Source organism: Mobula hypostoma, chromosome 2 (genome assembly GCF_963921235.1).
Source record: "Mobula hypostoma chromosome 2, sMobHyp1.1, whole genome shotgun sequence".
NCBI lineage: Eukaryota > Metazoa > Chordata > Chondrichthyes > Myliobatiformes > Myliobatidae > Mobula > Mobula hypostoma.
Window position 1 is genome coordinate 117,811,932 of NC_086098.1, and position 22,929 is coordinate 117,834,860.

The 22,929-nt window shown below is 51.7% G+C and overlaps 1 protein-coding gene across 4 annotated transcripts in view; it reads left to right on the top strand.

Annotated features, from left to right (window-relative positions):
* nvl (nuclear VCP like) overlaps nucleotides 1-22,929 on the top strand; it is a 162,123-nt gene that overhangs the window by 128,501 nt on the left and 10,693 nt on the right. For all 4 annotated transcript variants that reach the window (XM_063040507.1, XM_063040509.1, XM_063040508.1 and 1 more), the window contains 13 exons: nucleotides 46-147; nucleotides 742-859; nucleotides 982-1,126; nucleotides 1,302-1,524; nucleotides 3,575-3,793; nucleotides 5,145-5,249; nucleotides 8,246-8,308; nucleotides 8,709-8,828; nucleotides 8,978-9,077; nucleotides 9,468-9,574; nucleotides 10,141-10,217; nucleotides 10,514-10,584; nucleotides 12,159-12,238. In XM_063040507.1, the coding sequence (XP_062896577.1) occupies nucleotides 46-147; nucleotides 742-859; nucleotides 982-1,126; nucleotides 1,302-1,524; nucleotides 3,575-3,793; nucleotides 5,145-5,249; nucleotides 8,246-8,308; nucleotides 8,709-8,828; nucleotides 8,978-9,077; nucleotides 9,468-9,574; nucleotides 10,141-10,217; nucleotides 10,514-10,584; nucleotides 12,159-12,238 (1,530 nt within the window). The remainder of the gene's footprint in view (nucleotides 1-45; nucleotides 148-741; nucleotides 860-981; nucleotides 1,127-1,301; nucleotides 1,525-3,574; nucleotides 3,794-5,144; nucleotides 5,250-8,245; nucleotides 8,309-8,708; nucleotides 8,829-8,977; nucleotides 9,078-9,467; nucleotides 9,575-10,140; nucleotides 10,218-10,513; nucleotides 10,585-12,158; nucleotides 12,239-22,929) is intronic.

The following is a 22,929-nucleotide window of genomic DNA, read 5'->3' on the forward strand; positions in this document are numbered from 1 at the left end:
GGGATCTCACTGGATAGATTCCTCTGACACCTGGTCCATCACTAGGAGCTGGAACTGCCCCTGCTGAAGGTGGTGGCCACAGAGATCGTGTCTGGTGTGTCCGGAGAGTCAGAGCAGAAGTTGCGGGAGCTGTTTGAAGAGGCCGTGGTGAGTAGTGGCTGTGGGGTTGTGGGAGGGCTTTCTGTGGGGCCAGTGTGGTCAAAGTCTTCCTACTGAACCCCCTTTTACCTCTAACTCACTCCCCGGTCAACTCTACCTCACCCATGCCCAACACCCACCCCACCAACGCCCGACACCCCCTCACCTCCGTCCGACTGGCCCCCTCCTCTCCCGACTGGCCCCCCCCCGCCTGCCTGGCCCCCTCCTCTCCCGACTGGCCCCACCCACCTGGCCCCCTCCTCTCCCGACTGGGCCCCCCCCGCCCGCCTGGCCCCCTCCTCTCCCGGCTGGCCCGCCCGCCTGGCCCCCTCCTCTCCCGGCTGGCCCGCCCGCCTGGCCCCCTCCTCTCCCGACTGGCCCCACCCGCCTGGCCCCCTCCTCTCCCGACTGGGCCCCCCCCCGCCCGCCTAGCCCCCTCCTCTCTCGACTGGCCCCCCCCGCCCGCCTGGCCCCCTCCTCTCCCGACTGGCCCCCCTCCGCCCGCCTGGCCACCTCCTCACCCGACTGCCCCCTCATCTGCGACCAACGCTCCCCCCCACCCGTGCCCAGTGCCTCCCTTCACCTGTACCTGACCTCCTCCAGCTCCAGGCTCCGTGTATCATCTTCATTGACGAGATCGACGCCATCTCACCCAAGCGGGAGTTTGCCTCAAAGGACATGGAGCGACGAATTGTGGCTCAGATGCTCGCCTGCCTGGACAGTGAGTCAGTGGGCAAGAGCCCTCCGGGCGGGGGCGGGGGCGGGGAGCTTGTGCGGCTGGATTTCAGGGGCCGAGGCGGTTCTGAATCCGGCTTCAGGCTGACCACATCTCTCTCTTTACAGATTTGAACGCCATGGCTGTCTCCACACAGGTTCTGGTCATCGGTGCCACCAACCGACCGGACTCTTTGGACCCGGCACTCCGAAGGGCTGGCCGGTTTGACCGGGAAATCTGCCTGGGCATTCCCAGCGAGGGAGCACGGGAGCAGTGAGTGTCTAGTCTGAGGTCTGGTGTGTCCTGCACATTCTCACTCTCTGTCCTTTCAAACCTCCCCCTCCCCTCCTCAGGGGTCAGAGCGCAGGGTTAGATGTCACAGGCAGCCTGTAATTCACTGCCTGCCTCCAGTACTGTCCTTCACCGAGCAATGCCTGTCTCCCCCCAGGATTCTGCGGACCTTGTGCCGGAAGCTGAGACTGTCAGAGTCGTTTGATTTTCAGGAGCTGGCCCGCTTGACGCCAGGGTACGTGGGAGCTGATCTCATGGCTCTGTGCCGTGAGGCAGCCATCAGCGCCGTCAACCGCGTACTGATCCAGCACAAGGAGCTCGAGTCCCAGGGATCTGATATGGGACAGAACAGCACGGGGCAGTTGCAGGAGACTGAGATGGTGAGGAATCAATTGTCCCAATACCCACACAAATCCACGAGACAGGCAGTGACCCTCCTCTCTACAGTCCTATCACACACTCCAGGAGTCAGGGTTACCCTCCAGGGTCACCGTCCCATCACACACTCCAGAGGTCAAACACAATGGCCCTCTCTCTAAAGTCCTGTCACACACTTCAGAGGTCAAACACAGTAACCCTCTCTCTAAAGTCCTATCACACACTCCAGGGGTCAGACACAGAGTGAATCTCTCTCTACACTCCTATCACACTCTCCAGGGGTCAAACACAGAGTGAATCTCTCTCTACAGTCCTATCACACACTCCAGGGGTCAGACACAGAGTGACCCTCTGACTACAGTCTCATCACACACTCCCAGTGACCGACACAGTGAAACTCTTTCTACAGGGTCCCATGTACACTCCCAAGACTGGATGGTTTGGACACATTGTAAATCTCCCTCTACACTTAAAAAGTGACAGGTTTTGAGCAGGGGGATAGCCTTCGACACAATAGGGGTAACTAAAAAGATCAGAAGTCATAGAGGGAGCTTGAAATGTCATGAGTGGACAGGAGAAGGAAAATCTTATCAGTACATTAGGGTAAAAGGTTTAGTAGGTTAGGGGTAGGGTCCATTATGGACCAAAGGGTGAATCTATCCCTGGGACCAGAGGAGAATTACATAGTAGATGAAGAATTCAAGGAGGGAATGGTGAAAATGAAAAAGTAGATATTATGGGCTGAAATGGTAATAATTCTCCAAGACGAGTGTGTTGTATCTTGGGCTGCTGTTTGGGTAGGTGGAGTGATTAGTGAGGCTTTGAGAGATAGTCAGATCTTCACTGGCCACGGGTCAGGTACCAGTTGGCTGGAGAATAGCAAAAATCATCACTTTATTCAAACCAGTTAGTCTAATGTCTGTGGTAGGGAGATTACTGTAAAACAGGATGAATTTGTACTTGGAAATGCAGTGATTGATTGAAGATAGTCAGCCGGCCTTGGTAGGGGGAGATACTATCTGGCTGAATTTTTGAAAGAGCTAACAAAATGTGATCTCAAGAGTTGTGCTGTTTATGTAGACTTCACTTTGGCCATTGACATGTCCCACTTGAGAGACTTGTCCTGAAGTTTGAGAAAAGTTGGAAGGCTGGATCCAAAGTTGTCTTGGTAATAGGTAGAGGGTGTTAGTAGTGGTTTGTTTTTAATGACTGGAGTCTATGACCAACAATGTACCACTGGGATGTGAGCTGACACCCTCATTATACAGTAACAGTTTGGAAATAAGCATAGGTGTTTGGAAGTTTACGGATAACATGAAAAATTTGTGCTGTTACTGATAGCAAGATTGATTTTCTTCTGATAAAACAGCAAAAGGAGTTGAATCCTGATGCACTTTAGGAGGGCGAGTGGGCCAGGACACACACAATGAATGGTAGGGCTACAGGGAGTAGTGAGGATCAGGGCACCTTGGGATACAATCCAAGGATTCACTGAAGTGACACAGCATCTGCGTAAGCTGGTAATGAGGGCAGGAAGGGTACTTGGATTCATTAGCCAGGGCACAGAATGTATCAACAGCTTAATAAACCAGTATTTAGGTGACAGGGTACAGTATACAGCTCTGTTTGCCACAATTAACAATATAATTGTACCGGACAGGGTGAAGAGGAAATGCACCAGGGTGCTATCTGGGATCAGGACTGGGTATGTTATACCAGGAGTCAAAAATTATATTGGGAAGTGGGTCTAGGGTCAGGAAGTCTGGGGGTTATGGGTTTAGGATTACAGAGGGTAAAGGTGGCTTAGGGTTGGGCTAGGGGGTATAGGATCAGGCAGGGGATTGGGGTGTAGAAGTGGGTTTCGAGTCAGACTGAGAGTAAACAGGTGAGTTTGTTGGGTGGATTTAGGGTTGGGGTGGAGATTATTGTTTGGGGTCGGGTGGGAAGGACAAGGTTACTTGACTGCACAACTCCCAGCCTCCCCTCGCTCCGTTCCTGCTCCCTTGGCCCAGGGTGCTGCCTCTGACGGCTGTGTCCCGTTTGCTCCCTCAGGGTAAGCTGCAGCGGTTACGGGCTGTGCTCAGGGACACGGCTCCTCTGCCAGACCAGGATCTGCAGGAGCTACGGATAGAGATGATGGATTTCACCGGCTCCCTGTCAGTGGTTCAGCCTTCTGCCAAGCGGGAGGGCTTTGCCACTGTGCCGGATGTGACCTGGGCCGATATTGGAGCGCTGGAGGAGATCCGTGAGGAACTGACCATGGCCATTCTGGTACTGCACTTCGGATTTTATATTCTGCAAGGCTCATCTATTCTCACTCACGGGACGTGGGCTGCAGAGGCAGAGCCAGCATCCCTAGTGTGGTGGTGAGGGGCGGCTGCAATGTATTGACTGATGGGTCTGTCTGCATGCTGTTAGGGAGAGCAATCCAGGATTCTGACCCACAAACAGCAAAGTACTTCCAAGCTGATAGAGATGGTGGGTTTGGGGGAGTTTTGGTGAACTGCTGCTGCTGTCTGCCCAGTGGTGCAGTTAGCAATTGAGCAGTTGTGTGTGCACTGCCGTGTCCTGTTTGCTGTTGACTTCTTGAATGCTATTGAAGCCGCCTTCGAAGAGAGTTTCATCCACTTTCTAGACCTGCACCTCCTCCTTTTCCATTCCCCCATCCCTCTCCCCTCCCCTCCCCTGCCACCTTTAATCCTTTAATCCACCCTCTCCCTGAGCCAGTTCTCCATCCCTTCCCGCTGCATTTCTACAAGGGTCACCCCTGTCTGTCATTTTCCTTCAGCAGTGTGCCTGGATCGGGAAGGAACGTGGACCAAACATGAGGTCAGAGAGGCACCTTGGTCAGCATACACCAGCTGGGCTGAAGGGTCTGTTTCGTGCTGTACGACTTTCTCTGGCTAGAATGCTCCGCAGGCAGGTCATTCAGCCTGTCACCCACCTCCCGTTAATCCACCTTGCCTGTCACTGATGCCGAGGCGGCAGACAGGCTAGTCATGTTCGAGAGATACAGCACAGAAATGGACCTTTCGGCCCGGCCCGTCGATACCAGCAGTCACCCAGTCAGCTAGTCCCACCTGCCTGTGTTTGGCCCAGAGTCGTTTAACCCTGTCCGATCCATGTTGATGGGTTTCCATCATTGTTGACTGTTTCAGACAGTTCATTCCAAATACACACCAGCCTTTGTGTGAAGCAGCTGCCCCAATCTCCCTTTTAAATCTCATGTCTCTTGTCTTCCAGCAATGCCCCTCGCTGGGAAAAAGACTGCTTTCACCCTGTCTATGCCTCTTATGATCTTGTATACCTCAGTGCCCCCTCCGCCTCTCCAAGTGCAGCTTGACCAGTGTCTTGTACAACTGCATACTCGTTGCCCTGATGAAGGCAGGCTGTCTTCAGTCTCTCCTGCACTGGCATTGCTAAGTCCCTCCGTTCCCCATCGCACCCCGGCGTCCCACCGTTCACTGCACAAGTCCTACCCTTGTTTCATCTCCCAGCGTTTCCCTGGATTGAGAAGCCATCTGTCAGTCCTCAGTGCACGTATCTGCTGATCGAGGTCTGCCTATAATTCTCCCAAGAAATGCTTCTGTTGTAACTCGAGCCCTTTCTTTCTCTCTGCCAGGCCCCTCTCCGACATTCGGAGCAGTTCCAGGTGCTCGGGTTGTCGAGCCCGGCTGGCGTGCTGCTGGCTGGGCCACCGGGCTGCGGGAAGACCCTGCTGGCCAAGGTGAGTGCCTTGTGTCCTGCGGTCTGCAGTGACTGGGCGAGTCCGGCAGGAATCACACCAGAACCTGATCACACAGTCAGTGTTCAGCAACAGCCACGTCCTCTTCGACATCCGATTTCCCAGTGAACAAGGGGCACGACCTGACTCGTTTCTCCACCTTGCAATACTCAGATTTTTATATTTTGTGTTGTAACTTGCAATGCTGTTGTGTAGTGGACTGTACAGTGGGTGATGTGTGTATTGGACTGTACAGTGGGTGATACTGGGTGTGTATTGGACTGTACAGTGGGTGATGTGTGTATTGGACTGTACAGTGAGTGATGCTGGGTGTGTATTGGACTGTACAGTGGGTGATGCTGGGTGTGTATTGGACTGTACACTGGGTGATACTGGGTGTGTAGTGGACTGTACAGTGAGTGATGCTGGGTGTGTATTGGACTGTACAGTGGGTGATGCTGGGTGTGTATTGGACTGTACAGTGGGTGATGCTGGGTGTGTATTGGACTGTACAGTGAGTGATGCTGGGTGTGTATTGGACTGTACAGTGGGTGATGCTGGGTGTGTATTGGACTGTACAGTGGGTGATGTGTGTATTGGACTGTACAGTGAGTGATGCTGGGTGTGTATTGGACTGTACAGTGGGTGATGCTGGGTGTGTATTGGACTGTACACTGGGTGATACTGGGTGTGTAGTGGACTGTACAGTGGGTGATGCTGGGTGTGTATTGGACTGTACAGTGGATGATGCTGAGTGTCTATTGGACTGTACAGTGGGTGATGCTGGGTGTGTATTGGACTGTACAGTGGGTGATACTGGGTGTGTATTGGACTGTACAGTGGGTGATGTGTGTATTGGACTGTACAGTGGGTGATGCTGGGTGTGTAGTGGACTGTACAGTGGGTGATGCTGGGTGTGTATTGGACTGTACAGTGGGTGATGTGTGTATTGGACTGTACAGTGGGTGATACTGGGTGTGTATTGGACTGTACAGTGGGTGATGCTGGGTGTATAGTGGACTGTACAGTGGGTGATGTGTGTATTGGACTGTACAGTGGGTGATGCTGGGTGTGTAGTGGACTGTACAGTGGGTGATACTGGGTGTGTATTGGACTGTACAGTGGGTGATGCTGGGTGTGTATTGGACTGTATAGTGGGTGATGCTGGGTGTGTATTGGACTGTACGGTGGGTGATGCTGGGTGTGTATTGGACTGTACGGTGGGTGATGCTGGGTGTGTATTGCACTGTACAGTGGGTGATACTGTGTGTGTATTGGACTGTACAGTGGGTGATGCTGGGTGTGTAGTGGACTCACTGATGTGTAGACCCACAGAACTCCAACCTCTTTGGGAAAACTCTTGGTCCAAAGCTGAGAAAGTGTTTACTGCCATTGAGTGAATTCACCCAGGATCTATGGATTGGCTCCAGGACCAGTTGTTGAGCTTCACACAGTGAGGACACGGTTTACCGCGCTGTCAGTCTGTACAGGCTCACACAGGACACGGTTTACCGCGCTGTCAGTCTGTACAGGCTCACACAGGACACGGTTTACCGCGCTGTCAGTCTGTACGGGCTCACACAGGACATGGTTTACCGCGCTGTCAGTCTATACGGGCTCACACAGGACACGGTTTACCGCGCTGTCAGTCTGTACGGGCTCACACAGGACACGGTTTACCGCGCTGTCAGCCTGTACGGGCTCACACAGGACACGGTTTACCGCGCTGTCAGCCTGTACGGGCTCACACAGGACACGGTTTACCGCGCTGTCAGCCTGTACGGGCTCACACAGTGAGGACACCTTTTACCGCGCTGTCAGCCTGTACGGGCTCACACAGTGAGGACACCTTTTACCGCGCTGTCAGCCTGTACGGACTCACACGGTGAGGACACCTTTTACCGCGCTGTCAGCCTGTACGGGCTCACACAGTGAGGACACGTTTCACCGCGCTGTCAGCCTGTACGGGCTCACACAGTGAGGACACGTTTCACCGCGCTGTCAGCCTGTACGGGCTCACACAGTGAGGACACGTTTTACCGCGCTGTCAGCCTGTACGGGCTCACACAGTGAGGACACCTTTTACCGCGCTGTCAGCCTGTACGGACTCACACGGTGAGGACACCTTTTACCGCGCTGTCAGCCTGTACGGGCTCACACGGTGAGGACACCTTTTACCGCGCTGTCAGCCTGTACGGGCTCACACAGTGAGGACACGTTTCACCGCGCTGTCAGCCTGTACGGGCTCACACAGTGAGGACACGTTTCACCGCGCTGTCAGCCTGTACGGGCTCACACAGTGAGGACACGTTTTACCGCGCTGTCAGCCTGTACGGGCTCACACAGTGAGGACACGTTTCACCGCGCTGTCAGCCTGTACGGGCTCACACAGTGAGGACACGTTTTACCGCGCTGTCAGCCTGTACGGGCTCACACAGTGAGGACACGTTTCACCGCGCTGTCAGCCTGTACGGGCTCACACAGTGAGGACACGTTTCACCGCGCTGTCAGCCTGTACGGGCTCACACAGTGAGGACACGTTTTAGACTGGGTCTTTGTTTGTGTTTTGAGATATTGTTGAAGTCTACAGACCTGATAGTCTGGGTGCATGGGCAATGTCTCCCTTGTGTGAGATGTCTGGGACCCAGGGGCACAGCTGGAGATGTCAGAGCTGGCCGTTTGGGACTGTGATGTGGCTACTTCACCATAGAGACAGGTTAAAGCACGTGGAAGGAGTCCCTGAGCAAATTACGGCAATGGTATTGATGAATGGAGGACTGGGCTAGCAGACTGTTTGTCTGCTTCCTGGTCCTGACCCTTGTGTTCTCACGAGGTGTCAGTGTGTTACAGACACGAGGCTGCCGCAGCAAGGTACGAGCTGTTGCAGAAACCCAGTGTCTCAGGCAGCATCTGCAGAGGGATGTGATCCCGATGAAACGTCTCAACCCGCTGAGATAGTCCATTGCTTTGTTTGTTCCACACCTTTCCCTCTTCTGCAGGCAGTGGCCAATGAGTCCGGACTGAACTTCATCTCAGTGAAAGGGCCCGAGCTGCTAAACATGGTGAGTCGTGGCCAGAGGGGCAGCAGCTCAGATACCCAATACACACGTGTCCACCCTCTCCTCCCCACTCTCCCCATCCCCATCCCCTCCTCTCCCCTCCCTTCCACCTTTTCCCCAAACTTTCCCCACTGTCCGCTCTCTCTCCCCCCCCACCCCCCGTCCGCACTCTCTCCCCCCACCCCCCCGTCCGCACTCTCTCCCCCCACCCCCCGTCCGCACTCTCTCCCCCCACCCCCGTCCGCACTCTCTCCCATCTACTCTCTCCTCCCCTCCACCTCCAACTCCTTGCACCTCTTCTCTCTCCCTGCTTTCCCAACTCCTGACCTCCTTTGCCTCACACCCTCTCCCTCCCTCCCTCCCGTTTCTCCCTCACCCTCACCCTGTCTGCTTGTACCTACAGTACGTGGGTGAAAGCGAACGAGCCGTGCGCCAGGTTTTCCAGCGGGCCCGAAACTCCGCCCCCTGCGTCATCTTCTTCGACGAGCTCGACTCGCTTTGTCCGCGGAGGTCGGAGAATGAGGTGAGGGACTGGGGAGGTCACGGAGGGATAGAGTGAGAGGGAGTGGTGCTGGGGCTGGAGGGGTACCAGCTGAGTCGGGGTTGTGGTGGAGCAGCTTCGGAAGGGGCTGTGACTGACTGACTGCCTGTTGTGGGTGCCTCTCTCCCCAGTCTGGAGCCAGTGTTCGGGTGGTGAACCAACTGCTGACCGAGATGGATGGACTGGAGAGCAGGAGACAAGTCTTCATCATGGCTGCCACCAATCGCCCTGGTATCCTGGGTTGGGGTCAGACCTGGGGGGTGATGGAGGTGTTCGGATGGACAGGGGGCATTCAGACCCGGAGGCATACTGCAGGGGGTTGGATCAGAGGATGACTGGTGTGTTGGGGCTCGGGCCTGGAGTGGTGGGCTGATCCCCAGCCTGACTCTCGAGCTTCACTTTGTGTGGAGCCATGGTGAATGAACACGGGGGGGGGGCGGGGAAGGGACACGGGTGGGAGGGATGTGGTGGGGGGGGCAGTCAGTGGGGAGGGGCATGGTTGGGGTGGGAGCAACATGGTCGGGGGGACTGGTTGGGGTGAGTTAACATGGTCGAGGGTGGGGTGTTTGGGTCTCAATGGGGAAAAGCTCCTCTTTCTGACTGCCCTTTCCTCTGCCCTAGATATCATCGACCCTGCCGTGCTGCGGCCGGGCCGCTTGGACAAGACACTGTACGTGGGGTTACCCCCGGCCGCTGACCGCCTCGCCATTCTCCGTACTTTGACCAAGGTGAGAGGGAAGAGGTGCTGACCCCTTTGTTGCTCACAGACCCTTCCCACGTTCCCCCACCCCCACGGACCCTTCCCACGTCCACATGCCTTGCCACCCACAGGCACACCCCACTCCCTGTCCCCTCCCGTCCCCCGAGATGACAACCTTTGAGGTCTGCTTCTCAACTTCTTTCCTCACTCCCTGTAGTCCGTTTTCCAGGAATCCCCCCTCCCGTCCCTCACTCCCTGCCCGCTCTCACTCCCGACCCCTTGCTCCTGTGTTACTGGTGGGTTCCACGCCCTGTCAGGTGTCGGACTGTTGGGGACGGGGTCTGGAGGTGACATCTTTGAGGTGGAAGGAGCACACTAGGGGTTGGACTGCTGTGAGTGTGAGGGAGTCCTGTGGGAGGGGAGGGGAGGGGAGGGAGTGCAAGCCTATCTAAAGTTTTTCCTGTAGTGGAGGGTGGAGGAGTGTTGGGGTGTGAATGTGGTGTAGATGGGGGATGATCCAGCGGGTGTACAGGGACCCCAGGCTGAGGGGTTATCCACCCAGACACCCTCAGTATCGTCGATGCTCTGTTGCAGGATGGGACTCGCCCTCCCATGGATCCTGACGTCGATCTCTGTGCGATCGCAAGTGACCAACGCTGTGACTGCTTCACGTGAGTTTATTCACTTCGCTCCGAACTAACTGTGACCACTGTCCCGATTATGCCCAGGATGTCCTGGGCAGGGCCTGCCAGTTTCCTGAAATGCCTTGGGTTCTGGGGTGGAGCCTGGTTTCTGCAATGGTGGGCATGTTCGGGTCCTGCAGCACTGCTGTTTCATCTCCACCTGCTTTGCCAATGTCTGGGGGTCCGTCGTGCCCTGGCCTCTCGGGGGCCGGTGACGCACGAGCGCACCCAGTGTCTCTCTCAGCAGGCGAGTGCCCTGATCTGCTTTGTTGTGTCCTCTGCAGTGGGGCTGACCTGTCGGCACTGGTGCGGGAAGCATCCATTAATGCTCTGAGGCAGCAGCTCGTGGAGCCAGGTGAGAACACGGTGCCTTCTCTCCCACTGTCCATCACCCCTCCCACCCCCACCTCTCCGTGCTAACAACTCTGGCGGACACTAGAACCGGGGTGGGAAGAGGGCAGAATGAGACTCTGACTCCAGGTACACAGACCACCAGAAGTGGCAACGCAGGTAGAGAGGGTGGTGAAGGAGACACAGGTAGAGAGAGAGATGAAGGAGAGGGAAAGGCAGAGTGTGGTGAAGGAGGTGGGGAGAGGGTGGTGGAGGAGACCCAGGTAGAGAGAGTCCCAAAGTCTCCCCACTCTGGGAGTGTCAGACATAATAATTGTTGGAAACACTGGGTGAAACATAGAAACATAGAAAATAGGTGTAGGAGTAGGCCATTCGGCCCTTCGAGCCTGCACCGCCATTTATTATGATCATGGCTGATCATCCAACTCAGAACCCCGCCCCAGCCTTCCCTCCATACCCCCTGACCCCCGTAGCCACAAGGGCCATATCTAACTCCCTCTTAAATATAGCCAATGAACTGGCCTCAACTGTTTCCTGTGGCAGAGAATTCCACAGATTCTCCACTCTCTGTGTGAAGAAGTTTTTCCTAATCTCGGTCCTAAAAGGCTTCCCTTCTATCCTCAAACTGTGACCCCTCGTTCTGGACTTCCCCAACATCGGGAACAATCCTCCTGCATCTAGCCTGTCCAATCCCTTTAGGATCTTATACGTTTCAATCAGATCCCCCCTCAATCTTCTAAATTCCAACGAGTACAAGCCCAGTTCATCCAGTCTTTCTTCATATGAAAGTCCTGCCATCCCAGGAATCAATCTGGTGAACCTTCTTTGTACTCCCTCTATGGCAAAGATGTCTTTCCTCAGATTAGGGGACCAAAACTGCACACAATACTCCAGGTGTGGTCTCACCAAGGCCTTGTACAACTGCAGTAGTACCTCCCTGCTCCTGTACTCGAATCCTCTCGCTATAAATGCCAGCAAACCATTCGCCTTTTTCACCGCCTGCTGTACCTGCATGCCCACTTTCAATGACTGGTGTACAATGACACCCAGGTCTCGTTGCACCTCCCCTGTTCCTAATCGGCCACCATTCAGATAATAATCTGTTTTCCTGTTTTTGCCACCAAAGTGGATAACCTCACATTTATCCACATTAAATTGCATCTGCCATGAATTTGCCCACTCACCCAACCTATCCAAGTCACCCTGCATCCTCTCAGCATCCTCCTCACAGCTAACACTGCCACCCAGCTTCGTGTCATCCGCAAACTTGGAGATGCTGCATTGAAGGGAAGGAGGTCTCTGAGGGGATTCGAGGAGGAATTTTTCACCCAGGCGGCGGCTGGAGTTGGGAACATCCTGCCTTAGCGGTGGTGGAGTTGGAGACTCAGGACAGACACTGGGACGTGGAGTCAGTTTTGGTAGGCACTATGGGCAGTGTGGATTTTGTGAGCTGTGTATGTATTATCGGACTGTATAATGTCCCTGCTGCCTGTACATTCCCTCTCCTCTCCTCTCCTGCATGTGACAGCTATTCTCCCTTGTCCCCTCGGTCCCCCATTAACTGTTAGTGTCTTCCAGCCACTTGTCCGAAACTGCAAGTGACACGGCAACATTTCGAAGCAGCTTTTGAGAAAGTCAAGCCTTCTGTCTCCAAAAAGGTGAGATCACGGATCAGCAAACCTTGCAAAGACTGAGATCAGAAAACTTGGGATTTAGCCAGCAGGTTAGGCAGCATCAGGGGTAGGGGGGAGAAAACTGTCAACGTTTTGGGTTGATGTTTTCATCTTCAGAGACGGGGAAGTGGGAATGTCTGAAATGCTGGGCAGCCAAACTGTAGAAAGCCAGCTGCTGGAAGAGCTCAGCAAGGCGAGCCGCACTTGTGGAGACGGGGAGGGGGTCGGCGTTGCAGGGCGAGCCGCACCTGTGGAGACGGGGAGGGGGTCGGCGTTGCAGGGCGAGCCGCACCCGTGGAGACGGGGAGGGAGTCGGCGTTGCAGGTTGAGATGTTTCGTCAGGACAACAGAGTGTAAATCGGGGGCCCAAGAACCTTCGGTTAACGGTAGAGGTCCATGGCATAAGAAAGGTGTTGAACCTCTGGTGTACGAGGAGGAGAGTGTATCAGAGGTGGACTGAGGGCGAGTGAGGGATGAAAAGTAGGAGAGGAGGAAGGGTGAAGTTGGGAGACAGGCAGGTGGAAGCAGACAGAAAAAGGGGTGAGGATAGGAGCTGACAGGCAAGAGGTGGAACTGGGTGAAGGGGGAGATGGGTAGATGCGAGGTGTTGTGTCGCGCGGGAGACTGGTGGATGCTGGAATCGGATAAGTAAGGAAGGTGAGAAGCGGAACCAGTTATGGTGGTGGGTGGAGTGATGGAAGACTCTAATCAGGAAGAGGAGTGGTGAAGGTGCCAAGTGGGAGAGGCTGGTGATGACTCCAGCTGATCTGTCTGGGGGAGGTTGATAACTGGGACAGGAAGAAAGTGGGGAACAACTCTGATCTAAAGCACCACAAAGCAAAACTGAGAGAGAATGCAGGTGAAAATGTCAGGCATTATCCGTGGAGAGAGGTGATGAATGTTACAGGTTGATGACCTTGCCTCATAGAGGGCAAGTTCTGATACAAACTGGGAGGGCTGGTTAACTGAGAGCAGGCGATAAAATCTTAACACATAGGAGCAGAATTAGGCTGTTTCGGTCATCGAGTTTGCTTTGCCATTTCATCATGGCTAATCCAATTTTCCTCTCAGCCCCAATCTCCTGCCTTCTCCCTGTATGCCCTTATGCCCTGACCAAGAATCTATCAACCTCTGCCTTATATATACATAAAGACTTGGCCTCCATAGCTGCCTGTGACAAAGAATTCCATAGATTCATCACTATCTGTCTAAAGAAATTCCTCCTCTTCTCCGTTCTAAAAGGATGCCCCTCTATTTTGAGGCTGTGTCCTCTGGCCTTAGACTCTCCCACTGTAGGAATCATCCTCTCCATGTGCACATTATCAAGGCCTTTCACCAATCAACGGGTTTCAATTAGGTTACCCTTCAATCTTCTGAATTCCAGTGAATACAGGCCCTGAGCTATCAAATGTTCTTCATATGACAAACTATTCAATCCTGGAATCATTTTCGTGAACCTCCTTCGAACCCTCTCCAGTTTCAATACAACCTTTATAAGATAAGGGGCCCAAAACTGCTCACAATACTCCAGGAGAGGCCTCACCAGTACTCAACATTACACCCTCACTTTTACATTCTAAATGGACCAAAGATGAACTGTAAACAACAGGAATTCTGCAGATGCTGGAAATTCAAGCAACATACATCAAAGTTGCTGGTGAACGCAGCAGGCCAAGCAGCATCTGTAGGAAGAGGCGCAGTCGACGTTTCAGGCCGAGACCCTTCGTCAGGACTAACTGAAGGAAGAGTGAGTAAGAGATTTGAAAGTGGGAGGGGGAAGAGGGAGATCCAAAATGATAGGAGAAGACAGGAGGGGGAGGGATGGAGCCGAGAGCTGGACAGGTGATAGGCAAAAGGGGATACGAGAGGATCATGGGACAGGAGGTCCAGGAAGAAAGACGGGGGGGGGGGGTGACCCAGAGGATGGGCAAGAGGTATATTCAGAGGGACAGAGGGAGAAAAAGGAGAGAGAGAGAAAAAAATGTATGAAAATAAATAAATAACGGATGGGGTATGAGGGGGAGGTGGGGCATTAGCGGAAGTTTGAGAAGTCAATGTTCATGCCATCAGGTTGGAGGCTACCCAGACGGAATATAAGGTGTTGTTCCTCCAACCTGAGTGTGGCTTCATCTTTACAGTAGAGGAGGCCGTGGATAGACATGTCAGAATGGGAATGGGATGTGGAATTAAAATGTGTGGCCACTGGGAGATCCTGCTTTCTCTGGCGGACAGAGCGTAGATGTTCAGCAAAGCGGTCTCCCAGTCTGCGTCGGGTCTCACCAATATATAAAAGGCCACATCGGGAGCACCGGACGCAGTATATCACCCCAGTCGACTCACAGGTGAAGTGATGCCTCACCTGGAAGGACTGTTTGGGGCCCTGAATGGTGGTAGGGGAGGAAGTGTAAGGGCATGTGTAGCACTTGTTCCGCTTACACGGATAAGTGCCAGGAGGGAGATCAGTGGGGAGGGATGGGGGGGACGAATGGACAAGGGAGTTGTGTAGGGAGCAATCCCTGCGGAATGCAGAGAGGGGGGGGAGGGAAAGATGTGCTTAGTGGTGGGATCCCGTTGGAGGTGGCGGAAGTTACGGAGAATAATATGTTGGACCCGGAGGCTGGTGGGGTGGTAGGTGAGGACTCTCACAGCTATCTGGACTATTCCTCTTCTCACCCTGTCTCTTGCAAAAACGCCATCCCCTTCTCGCAATTCCTCCGTCTCCGCCGCATCTGCTCTCAGGATGAGGCTTTTCATTCTAGGACGAGGGAGATGTCTTCATTTTTTAAAGAAAGGGGCTTCCCTTCCTCCACTATCAACTCTGCTCTTAAACGCATCTCCCCCATTTCACGTACATCTGCTCTCAGTCCATCCTCCCAACACCCCACTAGGAATAGGGTTCCCCTGGTCCTCACCTACCACCCCACCAGCCTCCGGGTCCAACATATTATTCTCCGTAACTTCCGCCACCTCCAACGGGATCCCACCACTAAGCACATCTTTCCCTCCCCCCCCCCCCGCATTCCGCAGGGATGGCTCCCTACACAACTCCCTTGTCCATTCGTCCCCTCCATCCCTCCCCACTGATCTCCCTCCTGGCACTTATCCGTGTAAGCGGAACAAGTGCTACACATGCCCTTACACTTCCTCCCTTACCACCATTCAGGGCCCCAAACAGTCCTTCCAGGTGAGGCATCACTTCACCTGTGAGTCGACTGGGGTGATATACTGCATCCAGTGCTCCCGATGTGGCCTTTTATATATTGGTGAGACCCGACGCAGACTGGGAGACCGCTTTGCTGAACATCTACGCTCTGTCCGCCAGAGAAAGCAGGATCTCCCAGTGGCCACACATTTTAATTCCACATCCCATTCCCATTCTGACATGTCTATCCACGGCCTCCTCTACTGTAAAGATGAAGCCACACGCAGGTTGGAGGAACAACACCTTATATTCCGTCTGGGTAGCCTCCAACCTGATGGCATGAACATCGACTTCTCTAACTTCCGCTAAGGCCCCACCTCCCCCTCGTACCCCATCTGTTACTCATTTTTATGCACACATTCTTTCTCTCACTCTCCTTTTTCTCCCTCTGTCCCTCTGAATATACATCTTGCCCATCCTCTGGGTCACCCCCCCCCCACCTTGTCTTTCTTCCCGGACCTCCTGTCCCATGATCCTCTCGTATCCCCTTTTGCCCATCACCTGTCCAGCTCTCGGCTCTATCCCTCCCCCTCCTGTCTTCTCCTATCATTTTGGATCTCCCTCTTCCCCCTCCCACTTTCAAATCTCTTACTCACTCTTCCTTCAGTTAGTCCTGACGAAGGGTCTCGGCCTGAAACGTCGACTGCGCCTCTTCCTAGAGATGCTGCCTGGCCTGCTGCGTTCACCAGCAACTTTGATGTATGTTGCAAAGATGAACTGTTGTTACTTAAGGAGAGAGGCTGTGGGTCGGCATGTTGGTTGCTTTTACAACCTGCGAAGGAAGCTGTGGTTGAGGAGTCATTTGGAAAATGGTGAGGTGGTCATCAGAATAGATACAACAGGGCGGGGGAAAGGGAATGGAGAAGATTGTTGCAGGAAGCAGAGTGAGAGGGATGTAGTCAAATATGGAGATTCGTTGGGCTTATGGGAGACATTGGGTGCTATCTATCCCTTCAGTGAAAGAAGGTGGTTGGCTCTCGTACCAAATGGCAGGCAATGACGAGAGAGATTCACAGAGCTGTGATCCCGGCAAGTCATGGCGGAAATGGAATATCCCCAAGTCTGTGGATGACGAAGGTGGGAGAGAGGCTGAGCTGTGGAGGAGATACAGAGAGGCTTAGACTGACTGAGGCAGCTTGAGGGAGTGAGCCGATGAGTCAGTGTGAGCTGAAAATGGCAAAGTGAAGTCAGATTGTTATCCAAATGGTGAGAGATTGGGAAGGGGGAATGTGCAGAGACCTGTCGCTGAATGTAAGCAAATAGGTACAGCAGACAATTTAAAAGGGGAATGCAATGCTGGCCATCATAGTGAGAGGATTTGAGTGCAGGAGCAGTGGTGGCTTGTTGTAATTGTACAGTGCCCTGGTGAGACCACACCTCGAGGACCGTGGGCTGTTGTGAGAAAGGATGAGATTGTTCAGTGCGGGTTGACCAGACTGCTGGAATGGTGAAGAGATTGGGTTTATATACGCTTAAGTTTAGAAGAATGAAAGGGGATCTGATGGAAGGGCACAGACTGGCCTGGGTGAGATGGGCTGAATGGCTGTGCAAGGAAGAGATTGACCTTACTGGGATGGGGTAGAGGTGTTGGACCTCCATGATAAAAATGACCAGGTTGTGATCAGGTATTTGGAAACTGTCGGCGTTTTGAGGTCTGCAGCAGGTGGGATGGGGCAAGTCAAAGGAGAAAGAGTAATGCACTGCGGGACTGGGACAGGTTGAAATGATGAGTTTGCTGGATTCAGGGGAGAAACAGGATTGAACAATTCGAATGCCAAGGCTTGATCACCCTACCAGAGAATGGATGTTATTATACTGGAAAGAGTGCAGAGAACATTTACAGTTGCAAGAAGTCCGTGAGCCCTTTGCAATTACCTGGTTTTCTGCATTAATTGCTCATAAGATGTTCTCTGATCTTCATCTAAGTCACAATAATGGACAAACACAATCTGCCTAAAGTAATAACACACAAACAATTGTACTTTTCATGTCTTTATTGAACACATTGTTTAATCATTCACAGTCTATGCTGGTAAAAGTATGTGAACCCTTGTATTTAATAACTGGTAGAACCTCCTTTAGCGACAGTAACCTCCACCAAGAGTTTGCTACAGCTGCTGATCAGACTTGGCACAATGGCGAGGTGGAATTTTAGACCATTCCTCCATTGAAAACTGTTTCAGTTCATCAGTATTTCTGGGATACCATGCATGAACAACTGTCTCGAGGTCATGCCACTGAATTTCAATTGGGTTAACGTTTGAACTCTCGTCTTGGCCATTCCAAAACACAAAATTTTCTTCTTTTTAAACCATTCTGTTTCAAATTCCCTTGTGTTTTGAATCATTGTCTTGTGGCATCTCCAATTTCTATTAAGCTTCAGGTGACAGGCCATTGTTCAGATATTCTCCTGTAAAATGTCTTGATACAATTTTGAATTCATTGTTCCCTTAATGAATGCAAGCTGTCCAGGCCCCAAGGCAGCAAAGCAGCCCCAAACCATGATTCACAGCTGGGATGAGGTTTTGGTGTTGGTGTGCAGTGCCCTTTTCCCTCCAGACACAGCGGTGTGCATTTTTGCCAAAAAAGTTCAACTTTTGTCTCATCTGTCCACAGAACACTGTCCCAGAAGCATTGTAGAACATCCAGGTGGTCTTTTGCAAACTTAGGACATGCAGCAATGTTTTGTTTGGAAAACAGTGGTTTCCACTGTGGTGTCCTTCCATGAACACCATTCTTGTTGAGATTATTTCTTGTCGTGAACAGACTTCAGCAAGTTCTGGAGATTTCTGCAGGTCTTTTGCTGTTATCCTTGGGTTCTTTTTCCCCTCCTTCAGCATTGTACGTTGTGCTCTTGGTGTGATCATTGCAGGATGCCCACTCCTAGGGAGAGTAGCAACAGTACTGAATTTGCTCCATTTGTAGACAAGTTCTCTTACTGTGGACTGATGAACACTCAGGTCTTTAGAAATGCTCTTGTAACCTTTTACAGCTTCATGCATCTCTAGAATTCTGCACATAAACAGATCTTTCTGATTGTGTCTTTTATATAGGGCACCTCTACAACCCACACCTTTAATCTCATCTGATTGATTCGTACAGTCGACATTTTGAGCTGAGATCCTTCCCAGTCCTGCTGAAAGGTCTCGGCCCAAAAGGTTGACTGTACTTTTTCCATAGATGCTGCCTGGCCTGCTGAGTTCCTCCAGCAATCTGTGTATTGCCTGGATTTCCAGCATCTGCAGATCTTCTCTTGTTTGTGACCTCAGAGGTTCACATACTTAATGGAGCCTAGACTGTGATTGTTCAAATGGTGTACTCATAGTGACAAGAAGTAGTTTAATTGATTTGACTTTATTTCTTACATCCTTCACATACATGAGTAAAAATCTTTGCATTATGTCTCCATCTGAATGTGCAATGTGCAAATTATTGTTATAGGCATCCGCTAGGCTCGTGAGACCATGGAATTGTGCCTTGGAAGGTTTCCAGGGCGCAGGCCTGGGCAAGGTTGTATGGAAGACCAGCAGTTGCCCATGCTACAAGTCTCCCCTCTCCATGCCACCGATGTTGTCCAAGGGAAGGGCATTAGGACCCATACAGCTTGGCACCAGTGTCATCACAGAGCAATGTGTGGTTAAGTGCCTTGCTCAAGGACACAAACCACTGCCTCGGCCAAGGCTTGAATTAGCAACCTTCAGATCACTAGCCAAATGCCTTAACCACTTGGCCACATGGCAATTGTAGTAATTTGTAATAAATAGCATATACAGTAAGATATACAACAGAACAGTCAATATAGCTTAGAAATACAATTGTATCAGTATGAATTAATCAGCCTGGTGGAAGAAGCTGTCCTGGAGCTTGTTGGTCCTGGCTTTTATGCTGTGGTACCTGTTCCCGGATAGTAGCAGCTGGGAGAGTTTGTAGTTTGGGTCTCCATTGATCCTTTGGGCCCTTTTTACGCACCTTTCTGTAAATGTCCAGGATTGTAGGAAGTTCACATTTACAGATGTGCTGGGCTGTCCACACCACTCTCTGTAGAGTCCTGCAATTGAGGGAAGTACAGTTCCCATAGCAGGCAGGGATGCAGCCAGTCAGGATGCTCTCATTTGTGCCCCTGTAGAAAGTCCTTAGGATTTGGAAGTCATGCTGAACTTCAACTGAGGTGAAAGAGGTGCTATTGTGTTTTTTTCACCACACAGCCGGTTTGTACAAACCACGAGGTCCTTGGTGACGTGTATACCGAGGAATTTAAAGCTGTTCACCCTCTCAACCCCAGATTCATTAATGTCAATAGGGGTTAGCCTGTCTCCATTCCTCCTGTAGTCCACAACCAGCTCCTGTGTTTTTATGACATTGAGGGAGAGGTTGTTTTCTAGACACCACTGTGTCAGAGTGATGACTTCTCTGTAGGCTGCCTCGTTATTATCGGAGATAAGGCCAATCAGTGTGGTATCATCTGCAAATTTAATTAGCAGATTGGAGCCGTGAGTGGTGACACAATCATGGGTATACAGAGAGTAAAGGAGGGGGCTCCAGTGTTGAAGGTCAGGGGGTGGAGGTGAAGGAGCGCACTCTTACCACCTGCCGGCAATCTGACAGCAAGTCCAGGATCCAGCTGCACAAGGCAGAGGTCTCTGAGCTTCTTGTCAAGCCTGGAGGGAATTGTAGGGGTCCAGTTTGGGTGGCAGCATGCTGCAGATATAGTCCTTGACCAGCCTCTGAAAGCATTTGCTTATTATCGAGGTGAGTGCGACAGAACACCAGTCGTTCAGACATGTTACCTTGGTCTTTTTAGGTACAGGGACAATGGTGGATGTTTTGAAGCAGGAGGGCACTCTACACTGGGAGAAGGAGAGATTAAAAATGTCTGTAAACACACCAGCCAGAATTAGTATAATCGTGTGTTTTCAGTTTAGATAGATTGTATTTGACTTGGATGAAGATTAGAGCACATTTTATGAGTAATTAGTGCAGAAAACCAAGTAATTGCAAAGGGCTCACAAACTTTTTCTTTGCTACTGTACGAGGATGTTGCTGGAAATTGAGGGACTGAGTTATAAGAAATTGGAGGGACTTCACTCCTTGCAGTATAGGGGACTGAGGTGATTTAACAGCGGTTTATAAAATCATGATGGACATAAATAGAGTGACCGTGCGCAGCCTTTTTCCCAGGCTGGGGAAATCAAGACCCTAGGGTAGAGATTTAGGGTGAGAGGGGAAGTTGAGAAGGGTTTAATCGAAATGTAGACCATCAGACACAGGAACGGAATTGCACCATTCAGCCCATTGAATCTGCTCCCATTTCGTCGGGCTGATCCATTTCTCTCCCCATAACCTTTCACGGCCTGGCTGATCAGAAACCTATCAACCACTGCCTTAAATACACCCAATGACCTGGCCTCCATAGCTGCCTGTGGCAGTGAATTCCACAGATTCACCACCTTCTGGTTAAAGAAATTTATGCTCATCTCAGTTCTAAATGGATATCCTTATATCCTGATGTTGTGCCCTCTGATCCTTGATTCCCCCACTATAGGAAACATTTTCTCCACATCCACTCTATTGCAGGTTTCAATTAGATCTCCCCTCCCCCACCATACTTCTAAATTCCAGCGAGTAAAGGCCCAGAGCCATCAATCGCTTCTCATACGATAAGCCTTCATTCCCAGAATCATTCTTGTGAACCTCCTCTGAAACCTTTCCAATAGTAGCACATCTTTTCTCAGATAAGGAGCCCAGAACTGCCCACAATATTGCAACTGAGGAATCACCAGTGTTTCATAAAGCCTCACTATTACATCCTGGCTGTTATGTACTGACCCTCTTGAAATGAATGCTAAAGTTGCATTTGGCTTCCTCACCACCAACTGGACCTGCAACTTAACCTTCAGGAAATCCTGCACCTCTGATTTTTGTATTTTCTCCATGTTTAGAAAATAGTCTGTGCTTTTATTTCTTTTACCAAAGTTCATGACCATACACTGTTCCATTTGTCACTTCTTTGCCCATTCGCCGTCTGTCTAAATTCTTCTGCAGCCTCCCTGCTTCCACACCACTACCTGCCCCTGCACCCGTCACCTCCGCGACACTACCTGCCCCTGCGCCCGTCACCTCTACACCACTACCTGCCCCTGCGCCCGTCACCTCCGCGACACTACCTGCCCCTGCGCCCATCACCTCCGCGACACTACCTGCCCCTGCGCCCGTCACCTCCGCGACACTACCTGCCCCTGCGCCCGTCACCTCCGCGACACTACCTGCCCCTGCGCCCGTCACCTCCGCGACACTACCTGCCCCTGCGCCCGTCACCTCCGCGACACTACCTGCCCCTGCGCCCGTCACCTCCGCGACACTACCTGCCCCTGCGCCCGTCACCTCTGCGACACTATTTTTGGACTATTTTTTTTCATGTACTTCCAAGTACCCCAAAACCACATCCTTAACAACATCTTCCAAACCACTGAAGTCTGGCTATAATTTCCTTTCTTTCTCCTCCCTCCCTTCTTGAAGAGTGGAGTGACATTTACAATTTTCCAGTCATCTGGAACCATTCCAGAATCTAGTGATTTTTGAAATATCATTACTAATGCCTCCATAATCTCTTCAGCTATCTTACAGAACCCTGGAGTGTAGGTGACATTTGACCCAGGTGACTTATCTACCTTAAGGCCTTGCAGTTTCCCAGGAGTCTTCTCTCTAGTAATAGCAACTGCACTCATTTCTGCCCTCTGTAACTCTCGAACATCCAGCATACTGCTACTGTCTTCCAGTGAAGAATGATGCAAAATACTTTTTCAGTTTGTCCATTTCCTTGTCCTGTTACTACCTCTCCAGCGTCATTTTCCAATGGTCCATTATCTGCTCTTCTCTTTTTTACTCTTTGATATTGTTGCTTAGCTTACCTTCATATTTTATCTTTTCCCTTTTGAAATTGCTTTCTGTTGGTTTTTAGAAGTTTCCCAGTCCTGTAACTGCCCAAATTTTTGTTGTTATATGCACTCTCTTCTTGCTATTATGTTGGTTTTGACTTCTCTTTGTCAGCCACGATTGCATCATCCTGCCTTCAGAATACTATTTCTTTGCATGTATCTGTCTTGCCCCTTCCGAATTGCACCCAGAAACTCTAGCCATTGCTGCTCTGTGATCATCCTTAACAATAAACCTTGGCCAGCTCCTCTCTCCTACCTCTATAACCATGTAACAATTACAGCATGGAAACAGGCCATCTCGGCCCTCCTAGTCCATGCCAAACGCTTGCTCTCACCTAGTCCCACCGACCCGCACTCAGCCCATAACCCTCCATTCCTTTCCTGTCCATATAGCTGTCCAATTTAACTCTAAACGACAACATCGAACCTGCCTCAACCACTTCTGCTGGAAGCTCGTTCCACACAGCTACCACTCTCTGAGTAAAGTTCCCCCTCATGTTACCCTGAACTTTTTCCCCTGACTCTCAACTCATGTCCTC